Source organism: Telopea speciosissima, chromosome 5 (genome assembly GCF_018873765.1).
Source record: "Telopea speciosissima isolate NSW1024214 ecotype Mountain lineage chromosome 5, Tspe_v1, whole genome shotgun sequence".
NCBI lineage: Eukaryota > Viridiplantae > Streptophyta > Magnoliopsida > Proteales > Proteaceae > Telopea > Telopea speciosissima.
In genome coordinates, this window is record NC_057920.1 from 1,514,192 (window position 1) to 1,532,944 (window position 18,753).

General features: G+C 38.4%; 2 protein-coding genes across 3 annotated transcripts; one reads left to right on the top strand and one right to left on the bottom strand.

Annotated features, from left to right (window-relative positions):
- Nucleotides 1-9,014: 9,014 nt before the first annotated feature.
- LOC122662121 (glucose-1-phosphate adenylyltransferase large subunit 1-like) lies at nt 9,015-14,575 on the top strand. Of its 2 annotated transcripts, none has more exons than XM_043857684.1 (14): nt 9,015-9,350; nt 9,538-9,666; nt 9,910-10,083; nt 10,372-10,464; nt 10,582-10,665; nt 10,740-10,795; nt 11,211-11,304; nt 11,750-11,935; nt 12,255-12,335; nt 12,533-12,619; nt 12,697-12,801; nt 13,132-13,238; nt 13,602-13,662; nt 14,335-14,575. In XM_043857684.1, exons 1-14 carry the CDS (start codon nt 9,117-9,119, stop codon nt 14,434-14,436), a joined length of 1,593 nt encoding a protein of 530 aa, XP_043713619.1. In that variant the 5' UTR covers nt 9,015-9,116; the 3' UTR covers nt 14,437-14,575. The 2 variants fall into 2 exon arrangements, with proteins under 2 accessions (XP_043713619.1, XP_043713620.1); XM_043857685.1 differs by having other exon boundaries at nt 9,016-9,350; nt 9,544-9,666.
- A 950-nt stretch (nt 14,576-15,525) lies between these two features.
- On the bottom strand, nt 15,526-18,439 carry LOC122662399 (mannan endo-1,4-beta-mannosidase 7). The gene is made up of 5 exons (XM_043858023.1): nt 18,078-18,439; nt 17,751-17,945; nt 17,500-17,622; nt 16,336-16,538; nt 15,526-16,104 (listed from the first exon to the last, which is right to left on the bottom strand). Exons 1-5 carry the CDS (start codon nt 18,399-18,401, stop codon nt 15,648-15,650), a joined length of 1,302 nt encoding a protein of 433 aa, XP_043713958.1. The 5' UTR covers nt 18,402-18,439; the 3' UTR covers nt 15,526-15,647.
- Between the last annotated feature and the right edge of the window lie 314 nt (nt 18,440-18,753).

Sequence of the window (18,753 nt, forward strand, 5' to 3'; positions counted from 1 at the left end):
TGCCTCCTTGGACCTCAAATTTTCCGTAGTTTTAAAGTTTTAGTTTCCTCTTCTTTTCTTCATTGGCTAAATGTTGAATACACTTGCTGGAAATGGTACCTCCTAAGGATCATGTTGTGTTTATGGGAAATGATTTCTAGTGAGGTTTTGTTCACTTACATGCTTGTTGGTAATTCTGTTTCCAATGTCTTGGCCTCTTTCAAGGTGCTTTGATGAGATCTTGTTTTAGTTTTTAGTTCCCGTGGTTCTTTCTAGATTGATTGCTTATTAGCTTTAGCTCTCTGGCTTCACGAACCACCAGTGGTGGGATCATCAATGAATTGGATATGTCACTACTGATGGAAGCTATAATATGTAGCAATTGTTATCTGAGGGCCTATGCCCAATAGTCTTTGATGAATGGTTCTTGTTAAAATGAAGCAAAAGATAATTGTCTAGTCCGTATGAAAACCAATTCTTCACCCCCCCCCCCCCCCCAAAATAAATAAATAAATAAATTATTTAGAATCCAACAACGCCTAACCATTCAGCTGGAGGAACCTTTTTCCACCCATAACAACAGGTTTCAAAAATATATTTACTGCCCAGACAGCTCCCAAACCAATCCTGCAAAATCTTATGGACTGAGTTTTTCTGCACCCATGATGAATGGGATCCCTTCCCCCGTTGGGCTGGAGAAGGCGGGGAAAGGGTATATTTTGGGAAGGTTCTAAAATCCTGTAGGGGTTTGTGAACTCTAGGATGGTGGGTGAACCCCTCTATTGATCAATGGAAATTTAGTCAAAATTTACAAGATACCACATTATATATACCTAGTCAATTGCTTCCAAATCTACTCTCCTATTCTTCCTCATCTCTCTCTCTCAAATATTCTCACACCTGGTGTCATGGGTATGGTGTTTCAGTTCTCTTGGATTTACATACATGGATGAGACAGGTGTAAATAGAATTCAATATGGGAAAGGTGGTATTGGATGTTGGGTATTGAGAATTGGGTTTTGGAGAAACGAAATAGGTGAGCATTGAGGGTTAAGGAGTGTTGGGAAACAGAAGCGAGGGTTAAGGCTGAGTACATTATGATCCTCTCCAGACCCGCAATGGTGGTAGCCTTGTGTATTGGGTAAGCCTTTTTATTGGGTGGCCATAGCATGTATAGTTGAACCTTCATATGTATATGGCTTTCTTCTTTTGAGTTGCCTCAGAAGAAGAAAGGCACTTGGGTTGGATTTGTTTGAAAGAAAGGAGTTTGGACACAGACAGAGCAGGAGCAAAGAGTGTCAATTTGGCCCAGCCAATCCGAGCCCGGCTTAAGCCCAAATAGGGCCTATGCTGAGCTTTCAGCCCGCAGGGCGGACCTGAGCTGAGATTTTCAGGCGTGATGCTGGGCTGGGCCAGGGACACTATTGCATTATGTATGTAGATAAATTATGAATGAGTAGTTATATGGAAGGTATATATATACACCACCGTCCTTTCATTGATTCATTCCTTTTTTCTGGTTTTTTTACCTCTTTCTTAGGAAGGAAGAAACCAAGCCATACTAAAGATCTTCCTTTTTTCTCCCTTTTTTTTTTAGTGCACATAGGAACGCTAATGGAAAAAAATACATGGCAGCTAGGGTCAATCAGAGCCAGCTAAAGGCAACACTTTAAGGAATGAAGGTCAATCAAAGTCAACCCAGCCCATCCCAACCCAATCAGGGTCAATCAAGGCCGAGGCGGGTTGGACTGAGGTTGATAGGACTGGGGCTGGGCTGAGACATCCCAGTCCAACGACCTTGGACTGGGATGGGTTTGGATTGAGCTAAGGAAAACTTAGGGTTGGGCTGGGGTTTCAAAGAACTCATTCCAGCCCGACCCATTGACACACCTGGCAGGAGACGCATGGAGGTGCTCTGACTAGGTGCTTCGGAGTTGCAATGGAGATAGTTTCCTCGAATATTGTTTTGATTTTTTTTTTAAAAGTAATTTCAACAACAGTTTCCCTAAAAAGAAAAAAAATAGAAATTAACTTCACTCCTAAAATTCTAATTTGAGATGACTTCCAATGACCTTAAAATGAATTAGCCATTGACACTTGTCTCTAGTTCTCCACTACGAATAATGAAATCAAAATCCCATAGTTGGATGATTTAGCTAGCATTCAAATATTTCCCTCGCTATTATTATTAAGCATCTTTGTTTGATTTGGTATTCCTAGGATTCGGCTCCTCTCCAGTGCACCCCGAGCTGGATATCGTTCTGCACAGTAGTAGATATTGTCACGTGGATTTAAGTATAATCAAACAGCACCCCCAAGTTGAAAATGTGGATGTCAAAATTAAGAAATCCTTCTCTCCATTGCATGTGTACCACGCTCAGATGTGCTTCATCTGTCCTCGTCGTTCAAACGACATCTACTTTTGGGCCAGATGATGTCTAGCTCGGGAGTGTATTGGAGAGGAGCTGGATTCGTATTCCTATAAGTGATTTTCTTATTTACACCTCTCAAGATATCAAATAATTTATAATCTTATTTTTTTTCTTTCCTTTATATGATATACATTGTTTTTCAATGAAGGTAATAGAGACATTTCGCATATGTATTCGAAAATATGCATGACAATAATACAATTTGATAATAATCCATTTCAACTTAATTTTGGAAACCTTTATTATTCTATCTTTAAATCTTTTGGAAATAAGACAAATAGGTAATTAAAAGAACGTATCTGAAGACAATTGAAAATACATGTTATCCCTTATTTAAAATGAAATCGTTTACCTAAAATCATTGTGAAAAACAGTATGCATGGCAAAGAAAAAATCTCTTCAATCTGTCACTGCATTAAGATGGAATTATGTGAACACGATTTTAAAAAATGGTATCAAGATCAGTATTAATTTTGGGCGTTTAAGAATATTTTAGATCGATCATACCTTTGAAAATGGTTCGGTTTATCAAATTTTGATAATGATTTTTGTTGATTGAAAATGGTTTTTTGTTTTTTGTTTGGGTAGATTTGAAAATGAGTATTTTGTGTGTGCGCATGTGGGGTTTAGGAGTTAGGACCACATAATACAGAGACAAAGGTGACCATCCGACTGTATTATGAAAGCCACGTTTTCGGCCACAAACGCAACAGCCATCCATGTCAATCAAATTTGACGGCACCTCAATCAAATATATTTGGAGGGGGCATGCTTGGAAGTGAAATGCCTAGAAATCTATTCTAGAATCTTTTAAAAGAGGGCACCTGGCACCAGCATTGCGGTTGTGGTTGTTGTCGCTTACCTTTGGATTGGAATCTTTGCGCCCATGTGAAATGATTGAACGAAATTGGAAGAACAAAACCCAAAAACGATTCTATATCAGCCAGCTCTGGTTTGGTATTATGACACCGGTAATGAAAAAATAATCAAATCGGATCGAAACTGAAAATTGGATCGAAAGGAAATCGGTATAAATTCAATAAAAACAGATACAAATTTGAAAAACATATGCTTTTTCCATAAATTTTTAAGGGAGAAAGAAAGTTACTTGGGCGCGTGCGATGTGCTACCCTATCCCTAAGCTAGGGACGGGCAAAATGACCATTGCATCCCATGAAAAAGTGGAAATTTTGGGGGGTTTGATGGTCATTTCACCCACCCCTATGTCTGTGCAGGGGCAATGTTCTCTTTCTCATTTTTTAAATATAGGAACAAGAACACTACTTGGTCTTATGACTCATTCGATTAAACACAAGAGCACATGAAATTACCGCTTAGTCCCTCCTAAAATAAAAACCCACATCCATATTGATTCCCTTTTGCATGCTCTCATTGGCCCTCGCTAATGTAGGGGCTACACGACCAAGCAACGACCTCTTGCACTTTAAATATATCTGTGGTAAACTGAAACCAATCGAACCAAGTCCAATATCGAATTGATAAAAGTCCGATAAGAGCGAAACCAAAATACACCAACACCAATTCGAACTGAAACTTTGCCTTCCCCTCCAAAATCGGACTGAACTGACCATTTGACACCTATAACTAAGTTTATAAGTATTGGTATCGATGGATTTTATCAGTCACTGTTGATACCCATATGATAAAGATGAGACCATATCGACTTGTCTCAAATGTAAATTTAAAAACAAAACACTTTTTGGTTGATACTTCCGATTCATATCGATATTGTATTAGTACAAACTACCAACTAGGACTGCAATAGGGTTGGGTTGGGCCGAGATTTTTAAAATCGTAGTCCAACCTTGAGTCCTCTTAGCTGGGTCTAGGCCTGACCCAACCTTGACTTAAGGCCAGAAAAATGCAACCCTGTCCCATCCTCAGGGCCAGGCCAAGCTGACCCTGATTACCCCTAATCATGGGACAAGGAAGGGAGAAGTTGGGCTGGCCAGGTTAGGTAGAAGAAGAAGAAGAGGGATGGAAGGATGGAATGAAGGAAGGAAAAAGAAGAAGAACGAAAAGAGAATTTGCCCGGTCCGATCCTAACTCAAGGCAAAAAATTTTCAATCTTGACCCGCACTTAGGGTCAGAGTATCTCAACCCAGGCCATCAAGGGCAAACTTGTAGCCCTACTACCACCGATACCAATACGTATCAACCGATAAAGACACGATACTTGATCTATTGGTAAGACTAGGAGAAGAAAACAGTGATGTAGTAGAAAAGTGGGTGAGGTTCATCGTAATATCTATAGTCTATGTGAAGGCAGCAGGAACCCAGCAACAAGGTTTACAATGTACGTGCTCCTCTCCAATTGATGACATCTCTATCTTGAAGAGATTGGAGATTAATGAACGCAGGCAGCAGCAGCACCGCGGAAAGTAGGAATTATTATAGGGAGGTTTGTAGTTTGAATTATTGGTGAGACTGAGAGAGACTACCCCACCCCCAATTACTTATTGTTTCGGACAAACAATTCAAGTGAAGGGGGAAGTTGGGAATTGACTATAATTATACTACTACTACCTTGAGAATCTGAGAATCTGAGAATCTGAGATTGAGATCTACCAGACCATCTGGATTCTGGTTGGTTGAATTGGAGGAGTGTGATAAAATATTAATCAAATCACAAATGATGAGTGACTCACTCTTTACTTAATAAAATAATTTATCAGAAAGATGCCATCAAGAAACCTCCAAAATTTGCTGTCTTGAATTTTGGGCTCTTTCCATCGTCTATCAGCTACTGATTCATTTATATATATCTCTGAATTCTTATAATTAATATGACTTTGAAAGAGAGAGAAAGAGAGAGAAAGAGAGAGATTGGAAAAAAAACAACAGAGCGAGCGAAGAGAGCTTTGAAAGTAACTACTGAGAGTCTGAGTGAAGGACGGATTGAGAGAGACAGAGAACAAAGAAATCAATATATAATTTGGGTAATAATGGAGAGGCACAACTATGATACTTACCACCCCGACTCCACTCACTCTTTTTATTTATTAGCAAATCCCTGAGAAACAACAACCACAACCGTCCATTTGGAAGAGTTGCATTGCACCAAACTCCTCTCGCAAGGATCCAACTTCACCTATCTATCTTCTTCATTTTTTTGATAGCGACCGCCGCGCTCCTCGTTGGCCGTTGTTGTGTGCGTAGTAGCTATGCATCACCAACTTGGCATCAAACTCCCAACTATTCTTTCCTTCTCTCAAAATATCTTCTACATGGAAGGAAGAATGTGGAAATTAAATAATAATCCTACCTCCATACTTCGATGCATGTGATCGAAGATTTATATATACTAGGTAGGCACTGTCGAGGATGAGTTCTACCTAAATCTCTAATTAAGTGATATCAAAATCAAGTTTGTATTAGAAGTCAATCATGGTTTGAGGTATCGGTATTGGATTGTCTGATACGATTGATAATGTATGGTTTTAAAGATGATCGAATATGTGAAACAATACGAACAAGGGATATATAGTTAAACAATTCATCTTTTAAGAAAAATCAGGGCTAAAGTTGTCTAATACAGTCGATATATCCGTATTGATATCATATCGGTATCATACTGATTTTGTAGGTGATCGATACCCAATCCGATACTGTGCACTAAAACCATGGAGTTAGTGTGCCTCGGAGGATGAATAATTAACCACTAAATTAAATCACTTATCCTACATTTAATGTCATACTCTCCTCTCCTGTGTGTATATTCATGCACCTCATTATAGTCCTTTTGCATCCTTCCAAAGTCTTAGAATTCTAATTTACCATGTGAGAAACTCTGATCGATTGGCCTGAAACTTGAGATGTGAATAGGAGGAGACCTTGCTTGGGATCTCAATGCCTATGATCTCTTAATTAGCCCCATCTGAAACACACACGTGGTGGAATCATGGCCATTGTTACGGTCTAAATTGTAAGCAAATGCAATTATATGAATATCACAAAAATTGTAGAAAATTGGTTGAACAAGAATAATATATATATATATATATATATAGAAAAATTCTGATAATGAATGAAAATGAATTCACTTCCAGTGATATGGGAAGCAAAAAATAAAACCATTTAATACCATCACAGTTGACAAGGAAATGAGCTTTAATATTGGGTGGTAATATTGTACCACAAAAACTATTTAAAATTTGGGAAGCAGTTTTCTGTCTGGGTGTGTGGCCTGCGCCAACACATACTCCCATGTGTCTATTTCTCTCTCTTCTTTAAAACAAGGGGCAAAACTATCTTTTTATATGGGGAGAAGAGAGATACACTCATGGGAGTGCTGGCGTAAGCCACACTGCTGGATAGAGTACGTTCTTTTTCCATTAAAATTTAATAACAAAATGGATTGAGGAGAACCAACACATATATAAGAGAGGCGGCTTAGCTATCTATAGATTACTAATTAGAAGAGAGCCTGATATAGATGTTTAATATTGAGTTGCCATCCTTTCACTACTTGCAGCTAACCACTCATTGATCATATATTAAAACTTCAGAAGCTTTTTAATTACCTTCATTACTGAATCCTAAACAGATGACAACTTATCTCTAATCTCAATCAATGTATAAATTAAAACTCCATATTTTTCCATTTGTATGGAACACAAGCCCTGGTTGCAACATGGGCAGGTGGTGGCTTGAGGCCGCTTTAGTTCTTTGCTTCAAATATTCCTATAGCACAATCGTTGAAAACTTCTACCACTTCTATGCCTATGACCCAAAATCTATGGTTTATTAGCATTGCTTATATGCTTGCCAATGTTTTGGTTTTAAAATGAATACAAAAGCAAAGATTCAAAATACCTATTTTTATTTTGTTTGATTTCCGTCAATATGTTGTTGTGTTCTATTGTGACGTAGCGAGGCAAGGCAGGGCACGGGTGTGCTAGTGCTTTTCTTTTCCAATGGCCTAGTCTTATATTGAAGAGAAGGGACAAACTTGAAGGGGAAGGGGTATTGTTATATCTTGGAGGCCGTTTTGTATTTACCCAGTTGCACTATAGGGGGCAAATAATACAGTTTTTAGGAATATCAAGTGGTACGCCCCAACCTACATACATCTAGAGTTGTGTATAGATACCCCTTGTGACATTTGCAAAATTCAATTAAACATTCTCCTACATGTTCAAGAGAAACACTTATAAAGGCAGATAAGTTCATTCTCTAATTAAGTTTGATTGTCATTTTTTGTAACAGGCAATTAATATTAATCTATAATAAACAACAATATTTCTTAGGAGAGGGATCAACACACTGTCGATGTATATTAGAATCTCCCATGCCAAGCCAATTGGTGCACATAAAAAGAATGCATTGAAAAGAGATTGTCACTGAGAAGAATGCATTACGGTTCTCAAAACTAGCAATGTAGGCTGTGCCAATATTTTCTCTTTTTCTGACACGCTTTCATCTTTATATTTTTTATTGATAAATCATCTCACACCCTCCCATTGGCTGACTCCTCACCTTGGCACCTCAAAAAACCACTCTCTCCTAACAACTTACAATCGATGCCACGATTGATTGAGGCTTTGGATTTGTCCTTGTTTTTCAAAGAGAGAGAGAGGGTTTCAATTTCAAATCGGATAGATGAAAATTGATAAAAACCTTAGCTTTCATACAGGATTGGACAATCGACGTAAAAGATAAAACCCCAAAAACCCTAACTTTCATACAGGATTGGTCTCAACCGAATCAGCCGGAATTGGGATCTTGGGATAGACCGACCCGATCCGATCCGATTTTTCAAAGAGAGAGAGAGAGAGAGTCATCACGTTTGGTGGCGGGAAATGTGCAAAAGCCAAACCTTTAAACGCGAGAGGAAACAGCTTGGAACTTTGAAGGTGCCACAACGGTCAGATTTCAGATTTCTCCACTCTCCCCGGGCCCCCTACCCGAAGGAGAACTAACAACAACTAAGTACTAATAAGGATTAATTAATTAATTAATCTTTAGTTACGTAGAGTTTGGCTAGAGACCCTTTCTAACCTCTGATTTAATCAAACCATAAACGAACAAAGACAAAATTAAACAAAAAAATATTACATTTATTTAACTATTTTATGGCGCGAAAATGGACAGGTGTTTTCTTCTAATGGGTTCTCCTTCCCCAAGTGGCCAAGTGCCCATCGAAGTCTGTGGAACTCAGACTGGGCTATACAAAAGACCTTCCTTCTCTCACCAGCAAACAATGAAACTCGGAGAGAGGGAGAGAGAGAGAGAGAGAGAGAGAGATTTCTTCTTAAAACTCGGTTAGAATATTACAGGATTTCTCGTGACGGTTCACAAGCCCATAAAACAAACCACCGGCCTCCACAATTCACATTCACGCATTTGGACTCTCTTATTCTCTCTGTACTTTGCCGTAAAGTGAAGGCAGCACTCCTCCTCTGATCGATCACGTTCCTCACATACATACATACATACATACTCATTCCCCTCTCCTGAAGTTTTGGTGATTCCCCACTTCTTCTCTGATTTTTCTACACAATTTTTCAATTTACAAGTGATACCTTGTACTCTGGTTCTCCATTTTGAAGCTTCTCTGTGGCCTGTGCTATCCTACTTTACTGGGTTGGGATTGAAGGCTTCTTATCTTGCCTTCTATAGATTCCTTCCTCCAGGCTTTTTGTTTTTCAGGATTGTTGTAACAGTGAAGCTGCTACTGTGATAATGGATTCATGTTCTGCAACCTTCAAGGCCAATGCTCCTGTGGTGCAAGCTGGCAAAAGAGGTTTCAGTGATGGACGTCATGGTTTCTGGGGAGAGAGGATTAGGGGGAGTTTTAAGAACGGGGTTTGGGATTTCAATCTTACGAAGAGTTTGAGGACTGCAAATGGGGGTAGAAAGATCGAAGCTGGTGTTGCTTACTCTGTTCTTACAACCGATGTCAACAAGGAGGCTATGGTAATTGATCCCATTCTCCCTTCTTACAGTAATCCAATGAGAGCATATATTTCTGTAATCCATCAATTGTCTCTAATAGATAACCATTTAGTCGAGTTTACAACGTTTCACTGAATATATGGTTTTCCATTTTGATGAGATAATCTTCTGATACTCTTGGGTCCTCATTCCCTGTTTTTTTTTTTAATGTCAGACCTTTCAAGCACCGATATTTGGGAAGCCGAAGGCAGAACCCAAGAACGTAGCTTCGATTATATTGGGTGGAGGGGCCGGGACTCGTCTCTTTCCTCTTACAAGCACAAGAGCGAAGCCAGCTGTAAGAAAATACCTCTAGATGATTCTGTCCTTGAAATATTTAGATCCCTTGAGTTTGATTATTTCAATCTTCTAGATAAACGATCTATGGCTCTGATATTTGTAATAGGTATCGGTATCTTTGGGTGAGTGAGATAGTATAAACCTGACGGACGGCCTGCACTACCCAAGTTGCAGGTTTTGCCAAGAGATCGTAATTTCTGAAGAATTTCTAAATCTTAGATGATTTCGTTTCATTTTGTAGGTTCCTATTGGAGGATGTTACAGGCTTATCGATGTCCCTATGAGCAATTGCATAAACAGTGGCATCAACAAGATTTTCATCATGACCCAATTTAACTCTGCCTCCCTCAATCGTCACATTGCTCGCACATATAATTTTGGGAATGGCGTGAACTTCGGGGATGGTTTTGTTGAGGTATTGATTCATTGCTCTATCATCAATTTTGAAAAAGCCGAAAGGGATCTAGCTTTTAATTTTTAATTTTGATGAAAGATATGTTGCCTCGATCTAAAGGGAAAGGTAAAGCTGAAATTTGTCTTGAGAAGGCCATTTACCTTGATGCTTATTCCCTATAAAAGTTCTCTCAGGAAATGTTATTAAATAGTTTAGGCAAAAGGAATTTAAACGTAATAATTTCATTTTGCATTCTTGTTTCTGTCTCCTGATGAATTATATATATATATTTTTTCTTTCTGAGAGTAGGTTCTTGCTGCCACTCAAACACCAGGAGAAACAGGAAAGAAGTGGTTTCAAGGAACAGCTGATGCTGTAAGGCAATTTACATGGGTCTTTGAGGTTGGTACCTGGAATTTTGATAATTAACCATATCTTCTAGAAGAAAACTTTATTTTAAAAAAAAAAAAAAAGTCTATTTCAAGCAAGTAGTCCTGATGCAGTGATTGCCTCCTGTAGGATGCCAAAACCAAGAATGTTGAGAATATTTTGATATTGTCTGGTGACCATCTGTATAGGATGGATTATATGGACTTTGTGCAGGTATCCATTTCATTTCATTTCATTGCTTGTTAAATACATATCCGATATTTTAAACATGTTTGCGAAATTTGCAGAAGCATATTGACACAAATGCTGATATTACAGTTTCATGTATTCCCATGAATGACAGGTAAAACTCCTGTACTCTTTACCATTCACTATAAAGCTCAAAGTATTCTCCTTTTTTTTTTTTAAATGCTAATGATCAGTCTGGTTATATTCCCTTATCATGTGGGGTCCCAATTGCTTGAAAACCCAAGATATTGTAGGTTCTTTATTTTTGTGTGCGTGTGGAGAGATATTATGTTGGTTTGGGATTGTTCCTACAAATAAATACTATTCAAGTAGAGAAAGCTTGTTTATAGATAGTTTATACTTTGAAGGCTTAATCCTACTTTATATTAAAAGATGCAAAAGGGTTCACCAATTTTAGTTGTTCAGCTTAGGTTGAACCCTCCATTTATGTATAGAATGTCAATTGTGTAAATGCTTGTATTCTTTTTGTTTTCCGGGAGTTCATCTCATGTTGTTCTATCATGTTGCAGCCGTGCATCAGATTATGGGTTGATGAAGATCGATAAGTCTGGACGGATTATCCAATTTGCCGAGAAACCTAAGGGTTTTGACCTAAAAGCAATGGTAGATTTCTCTACCTCCTCTTTTCCTTTTGTGAAAATCAGTTAGTTTATTAGTGTAATGAGAGAATTGAGAGGCCTCTGAGAAGCCTACTTGAACAACATCTGTATTATATCCTACATAGACAGCTAGACTTTAAACCACTTTTTCCTAAATATATATAGCTAAAATATTTATCTTTATCTATAATCAAGGCACAAATTATATCAAGTATTAGAAAATAATTGTAGGAAAATCTCTGCACAATTTTTCTTTGAACATTTCCTAGGAAGCACCAATTCAACCAAGAAATGCATTTCTCTGCAACTATGCTGCTATTAGATCTTAGAAGTTAAACTTATGAAACTAAACACCAGCTCAACCACCATTATTTGAACCATGCTTATCATTATCCAGTTGACATTAAATGGTCTTTATCTAACTAATAATCTTTTTTGGTGCACTGCAGCAAGTTGACACCACTATCCTTGGGTTGACTCAACAAGAAGCCATGGAATCTCCTTACATTGCATCAATGGGCGTCTATGTATTCAGAACAGAGGTTCTACTTAAGCTTTTGACATGGAAATATCCCATGTGCAATGACTTTGGATCTGAAATCATTCCATCAGCTGTGAAGGAGCACAATGTCCAAGTGAGTTCTTCTCCCAATGCTATTAGGTGGGCAAGCTTAAGTCAGCAAAGCTTGAGCCCTCTTTTATTTCTCTATATTTTTCTCCCACCAATTCTACTAGATAGGGAAGTATACACTAGTAATGCCTGAGTGATTTCAGTTCCAGGTACCATTTGGTTGATCAATGGGCTTAATTATGTTTGGGTCTTTTCATGCCCCTTAAACATCCCCCCCCCCCCCCCCCCCCCCACTCCTAACTCCTTGTGTATACATATCTACCAGATGTGTGCTGTGTATAGGGAATGAAATTGATGGGTCTTTGAATGCCTTATCTTGACAGACATATTTATTCAATGACTATTGGGAGGACATTGGAACAATCAAATCGTTCTTTGATGCTAACTTGGCCCTCACAGAACAGGTTGGTCCCACTGTTGAGGAAATAAATCAATTCAAAATTTTTCTGGGAGATAGTTAAGCTACCAAAAAAAGGGCATTGTATTATATTGGAAGTATGACATTTATAAACTTGCACTTTATAGATGTTCACTATTTTTGGTCTTTCCTATATGGTTGCACGGTTGACATCTATAAACTTGTACTTTATCTTTGATCCAGCCGCCGAAGTTTGAGTTCTATGACCCAAAGACACCTTTCTTCACATCACCTCGGTTCTTGCCACCTACCAAAGTTGACAAATGCCGGGTATGGTGATGTATGTTGGATTTGTTTGAGGCTACAGCTTTATTTCATGCTACTCATGGTTCGCTCGGCGTATGCAGATTTTGAATGCAATAATTTCTCATGGGTGCTTCTTGAGGGAATGCAGCGTGCAAAACTCTATAGTAGGGGTGCGCTCACGTTTAGAGCATGGAGTTGAACTTCAGGTAAGCTATCATAATTCAGGCAATGTTTTTTCCTCGCTGCCATTACAACATTCTTTTCTCTGCCTGTCAAAGCCAAGTGAAAAATAGGTGTAAAGCTACTTTAATTCTGTTCAAACGAGAGGCAGAATCAAACAATAAACAGGTTTCCTTTTACCTGTGCAGGGATAGTCCCACTTGGAAACAAAAAATATGTATAAGGAGACAATTAGTGCCTCTGCTATATGTTGATGTATAGATGATACTGCTGGATAGCTTAAACCATTTCCAATAGGGGGAGAATTTTTAACAATCTGATTTTTTTCCCTTGGAAATGCATTGTTTCATTTTCAGGAAACTATGATGATGGGTGCAGACTATTACCAAACTGAATCTGAAATTGCATCTATGCTGGCAGAGGGAAAGGTTCCAATTGGTGTTGGACAGAATACCAAGATCCGGTGAGGACTGAATTTAACTACACCTGCATATGCATATACATATACATAAGAGTCAAATCAAACTACTCATTTAGGGACTGTTACATGAAACTTTTGGTGTCATATCTGCACTATGGATTTGTGGACCCTGCATTACAGATTCTATGGACAAACATGTGAAGTGTTTGACAATCCCATAATCCAATTTATGGCAATTTTTTGATTGTTTGTAATTGCGACACAACTCCAGAAAAAAAAAATGCAGGGGAATTGAGCGTAGATTTATATTCGACTTCAGGTTCAAGATTTGTCAACACTCATATCCTAATGCGCAAGGTTTTCGATTTTCTAATTTCTAACAATGTGTTCCATGATTTTCTTAAGGAACTGCATAATCGATAAGAATGCCAAGATAGGAAGAGATGTCGTTATTGCGAACAAAGATGTAAGTATTGCTATCTCAACGTGTATTTTTTTTTCTCTTTCGGGAGAGGGTTCTCCAAAAGGCAGCATGACCCCTGTGTAGGCATGGGGACCAATGGGAGCGCGTGGCGGCATCAACAGGGCGGTCATACCGACCTTCATGGGGAGCAGGGCGGTCATTTCGCCCCCCTCTGCCTGAGCACAGCGGTCATGCTGCCTGCCAGAGTTCTTTTTCCCTTTTTTTTTTATAAGATCAAAACATCCTTAGGCTCTGGTTGATTCAACTAAAATAATTTTACGAGAATTTTCTTGAAAGCAAAAGGAAATAGCTCTAAAACAATTATTAATTATTTTACTGAAATGCAATACAAAAAATTAAAAAATAACTTCCAATTTTATTTTCTGGATGTTGTTTTCCAAAGAAAAAGATTGATGGCATCTTGGTTAGTGAAATAATTATCACCCCACCCCTATCATATAGTTGGGTTCTCCCCCTCACTCAGCCATGACCAACTATGTTTCCTTGTATACAGTTAATGGAAAAAAAAATATCAAAGAAATATAAAAAAGAATTTACAGATAATAGTTAAGTTTCCATTAATTTTTGGAGCCTCAAGGAACAAATAATTGATGTCGTTAAGTACGTATCACTCATATCTTGATAATGTATGTCCATCTCAATGCTATTTCTTAGGGTGTTCAAGAAGCAGATAGGCCAAATGAAGGATTCTACATTAGGTCTGGTATCACTGTTATAGTGAAGAATGCAACCATTGCAAATGGCACAATCATTTAAAGTCTTCAACATCCACGTGCATTTTCTCATTGAAGATGAGCTTGGAGTGGAAGAATGGAGCTGCTGGAGGAAGATAGGAGGTTATCAGCTTTATGACACTTTGGAATAAGATGGATGCTGCACCACTCGTGTATATAATGAGTTCCCTTTTTGCTAGAAGAGCCTACCATGAGCTTACTAGATAGGTTACTTCCCTGAATAAATGTAAGGGCGGCCTGCTTTCTTTCTTTGTACAGTCTTCTGTTATATAGTGATGAAGCCTTTGGTGGCCCGTAATCGTTAATTTGTAGTGACAAGCTTATGATTATCTATAGCCATCTTTATCTTTGATGATCTTAAATGACTCAAATGATGAAAACAGGTCAATATGCATCAACCTAATTGAACCATTCAGCCACTGAATTGAACTGCTGAAGCGAACTTGTTAACAATGCTTAAAAAAGGGGCATACCCAGTGCATGAGGCTCCTGCCACTGTGGGGTCTGGGAAGGATCATAATGTACGCAGTCTTACCCCTGCTTTCACAAAGAGACTATTTCCAGATTCAAACCCATGACCACTTGGTCACAATGGAACAACCTTACTGCTGCACCAAGGCCAGAGGGCCACTAAAAGAAAAAAAAGAGTTTAGGTTTTGTGTATCACTTAATTGTCCTTTTAACACTTCTTTCTATTTTATGCCAGTATTAGTCTGACCTGATTGGATGACCTGTTCTAACCCTATTTATCACCAGCTGGGCTGAAATCATTAGAAGATTTTTGCTTATCACTGGATACGAAACTACAAATCTTCTTTAGGATCTTAACATGACCTAGAGTATAATCTGATTTTTGAAACTGTAATAGGAAACCATTTGTCGATTTTAACAACAAATAAAGGAAAGCTAAATTGGAAACACTGGTAAAGTTGGTTCTTGCCTCAATATTTTTGCCTAGTAACTGAAAACCTGGTATTATAAACTTGCAGTTCATATCACCAAATAAATATATTAAAGTCAACATCAAATTTATCAGTCTTACTCTCCTGGATAAACAGAACTCAACTCAGCCATCCCAACTAAATGGGGTCAGCTTCTCCTGGATGAACAATGTTCATCTCTAAGAGAGAACGGATTCCTTGAGACTTCACTTAACTACATTAACATGTATCAAATTACTGTGCATACATTTCTTACTACCAGCTTCTCCAGTTTATGGCAGGACTCTATTCCTCAATTTCCAATATTATGCCCCCTATTTCTAGCCAACCATTGAGCCCTTCTAATGGCTTTTGCCCTCTTCCACTTCTCAACATCCCTCATTCTAACATACATTTTCCGTATTTGATAAAGCTTGTATGATTGTTCAGCAATCAAACTAGCTGTTGAGGGGCTCTCGTTCAAAACTATCTCATACCCATCTCGGAAAGAGTCCATTCCATCTGTAAGAAGCTGCCAAAAGAGGCCACCTGCAGTTGCACCTCCACTTCTAGCTGATGAATAGATCCTGTAGTATACTGTGTTGAAAAACTGGTCTCTCTGGTAGGTATTGAAACCAGGATCTTTCATCGATTTTCCAAATTCAGTGAGAAGTAATGGCTTTCGAAGAACATTTTGGGCATCTTGGATGTGGGTAGTGAGCCAGTTGTTCAAGAAGAGAAGTTGCGTTTGATCACTTGAGCTGGATAACCTGCGCATGGATTAACACCATAAGAAAGATGGAAGAATAAGGTTCTTACATATTTAGTCTCAAATTTCAGCCTCGGCCAAGGAGCCGATAATATTTATGGAGGGATCTTCCTTGTGTGTTTTCAACCAATCAGTAATTCAGATAAGACCAGACTGAATAAGGTTCTCATATCTTCAAGAAATCAACAATTTCATTTCCCCCCCCCCCCCCCCTGAATTTGCAGATACTCACCATTGATCAGGATATGAGTGAACAGTAGCAAAATCAATGCCGAAGATCTGGTTATTTGCGATGAAATCTGTACCAACTTGAAAACCAGGATTGAATTGCTTCTGCTGAGGTGATGTTTCTCCGTAAAATCCTTCCAGACCAGCTTCCAATAAATGATTTCTATCAATTGATTTCACGAAAGAAGCCATCTCTGTAATCCAAGCCTATTAGACAAGCAGCCAATCAGATAAGCAGGTCAAAAGAATTTATGGGAATTTTGGAAAAAGATTGTATTAGATTTGAATTCTCTCAAGCTTCAGAATACATGCATGCTACAAGTCATCCATAAAATGGAGACAAAATAAAAATTTTAAAAAACTAAAGAAGAAGAGGAAGCCGGAATTCTATAGTAGAAAGACAAAATTTTAACATGTTGACTCAAATCAACTCAACTCAACCAAATCCCAACCAAATGGGGTCGACATCATGTTGAATCAACCTAGAAGCACAAATCTTCAGGAGGCAAAGGGTTTTAGTCAGGGTTAAAAAACAAGGAATCGGTATTTGAATTGGGTCCAGCCGACTCCAATCTGATTCCTCCGTTTTGGATAATCCAGAATCAGAATAGGCAGGTATCAGGCAGATTCCACCTGAACCCCAGAAGGCCAGTGTGGATTAGCTGCTCCGGAAAGGCCGATTCGCCCAATCCAAATCCAATTTTTAAAACACTGGTTTTAGTGCTCATTAGTATGTTGTTTTACTATCATGCCTTGAAGACATGAAGTTCCTCAACTTCAAAGACAAATACAGTTTTTTACACTATACTATTAAAAAAACAAATTGAAAATTAAGCATTTATAATGACTAGGTATGTATTTTCATCAAGCTAAGAACTAAGGCAACCATATATTTTCGTACTTACTCTGGGGAAATTGCAGAGCAAGGTGTATAGGACCCTTATGCTCCATTTTAAGATTTGGTGAATTTTTTTGGGGGGTGGGGGAGGAATATAACTGGGGAATAAATGGCAGAAAAAGTAGATAGGAAAATAATATATAGGAGAACTAGGATGATGAGGTCTGCAGGTTCATACTAGTTCAAGGTATGTCATAACCAAATGAAAAATACATACGCAAAATTTTAGAAGACAATTAACAATGAAACCACAAAAGGAGATCTCTTTACCTGAATGGTTCTTCCTGACAAATCTGATGTGCATCTAGGTTCATTCATAAGCTCCCAGGCCATGATTGTGGGATCATCCTTGTAAGCAAGTCCAGTAATGCTGTTATGTCTTGTAAGAACAGTCTATTACACAGAAAAAGAAACAAAAAAATGTTAACACAGAGAGGGAATGAAGAATAAGAAAAAGAAATAAGTTCATCTGGGATCAGACAGAAAAAAGGAAAAAAAAAAATGAAAACATTATCCCTTACCTTGACATGATTCTTGTAGTACCCTTTGACTACAGGGTTTCTGAAGAAATCATCATCGGATGTCAAGTACTGACCCTGACTTCTAGCCCAGTCTACATACTGTTTCTTTCCTCCTAAGTTTTCATAGTTATTCACGAAGCTCACTATAAGCTTAATGCCGTATCTTCTAGCCTCGGAGATAACAAAATCCAATCCCTGCAACAGAAATGGTAGAGAGGGGGTTAGGAAAAACTGAATAGTAAAACGGGTTTAAAAACAGTCCATAAAAAAGGTTCACAGAAAAGAAAAAGAACAGGGGAGAGAAGGAGCATTATAGGAAACAGAGACTTTGAACATTTGCTCATCGTAGTATCCAGGAGAGTATTGCAGAGGTTTGTAACCACCATCACTGAAAGCCCAGGTTCTTGCAACAGAAAGGCCATGAGCTGAAGCTTGCTGAAAGGCTGAGGAGACTTTGCTTCTCTGTGATGGATCGGAGGCCATATACATCAACCAGTAAGCATTGAAGCCATTAGCATAGTAAGGACTCCCATTCAGTACAAAATTCACTCCTCTGGTTCTGATGAAACCATCCCCTGCTTTAACTTGGAGAAGGGTACCCTGTTGATGGATCAACAGCACAACCAAGAAAACCACACCCCAATGCTTCATATCTCTCTCTTGCTCTCTGCTCACGCACACTAACGCAATGAAGCCTCAGAGAAGAAGAGATAAAGATAAAAAGTGGTGACTGCCTCGCCTTGTTTCCTTGGTTTAAAGGATTAGGTGGTTATGCAATGTATTATAGGTAATTCTATCAGTTCCCACTATAAAAGATCCCAAAGTAGTGGCTTTCAGTTGAGGTCTATGGACTTGGAAACGAACACTGGGACCATTCCAACTGAAATCTGAAACTTGTAACATTTTTCCAAAAAGTAAAGAAAGAATCAGACAAAGATAAAGATATACATTAGAGAGGGAGAAGAAAGGAGACGCATACAGGTAAGGTTAATTAATGAAAGAT

Excerpts from the sequence above, each read along its gene's own strand:
- LOC122662121 (XM_043857684.1), top strand. The coding sequence starts at position 9,117 with ATGGATTCATGTTCTGCAACCTTCAAGGCCAATGCTCCTGTGGTGCAA. Across the intron at positions 10,084-10,371 it reads TCGGGGATGGTTTTGTTGAG|GTTCTTGCTGCCACTCAAAC; the intron begins GTATTGATTCAT and ends TTCTGAGAGTAG. Across the intron at positions 13,239-13,601 it reads GGACAGAATACCAAGATCCG|GAACTGCATAATCGATAAGA; the intron begins GTGAGGACTGAA and ends GATTTTCTTAAG.
- LOC122662399 (XM_043858023.1), bottom strand. The coding sequence starts at position 18,401 with ATGAAGCATTGGGGTGTGGTTTTCTTGGTTGTGCTGTTGATCCATCAA. Across the intron at positions 17,946-18,077 it reads ACGATGAGCAAATGTTCAAA|GGATTGGATTTTGTTATCTC; the intron begins GTCTCTGTTTCC and ends TTTCTGTTGCAG. Across the intron at positions 16,539-17,499 it reads TGTCAGGAAGAACCATTCAG|GCTTGGATTACAGAGATGGC; the intron begins GTAAAGAGATCT and ends CTTGTCTAATAG.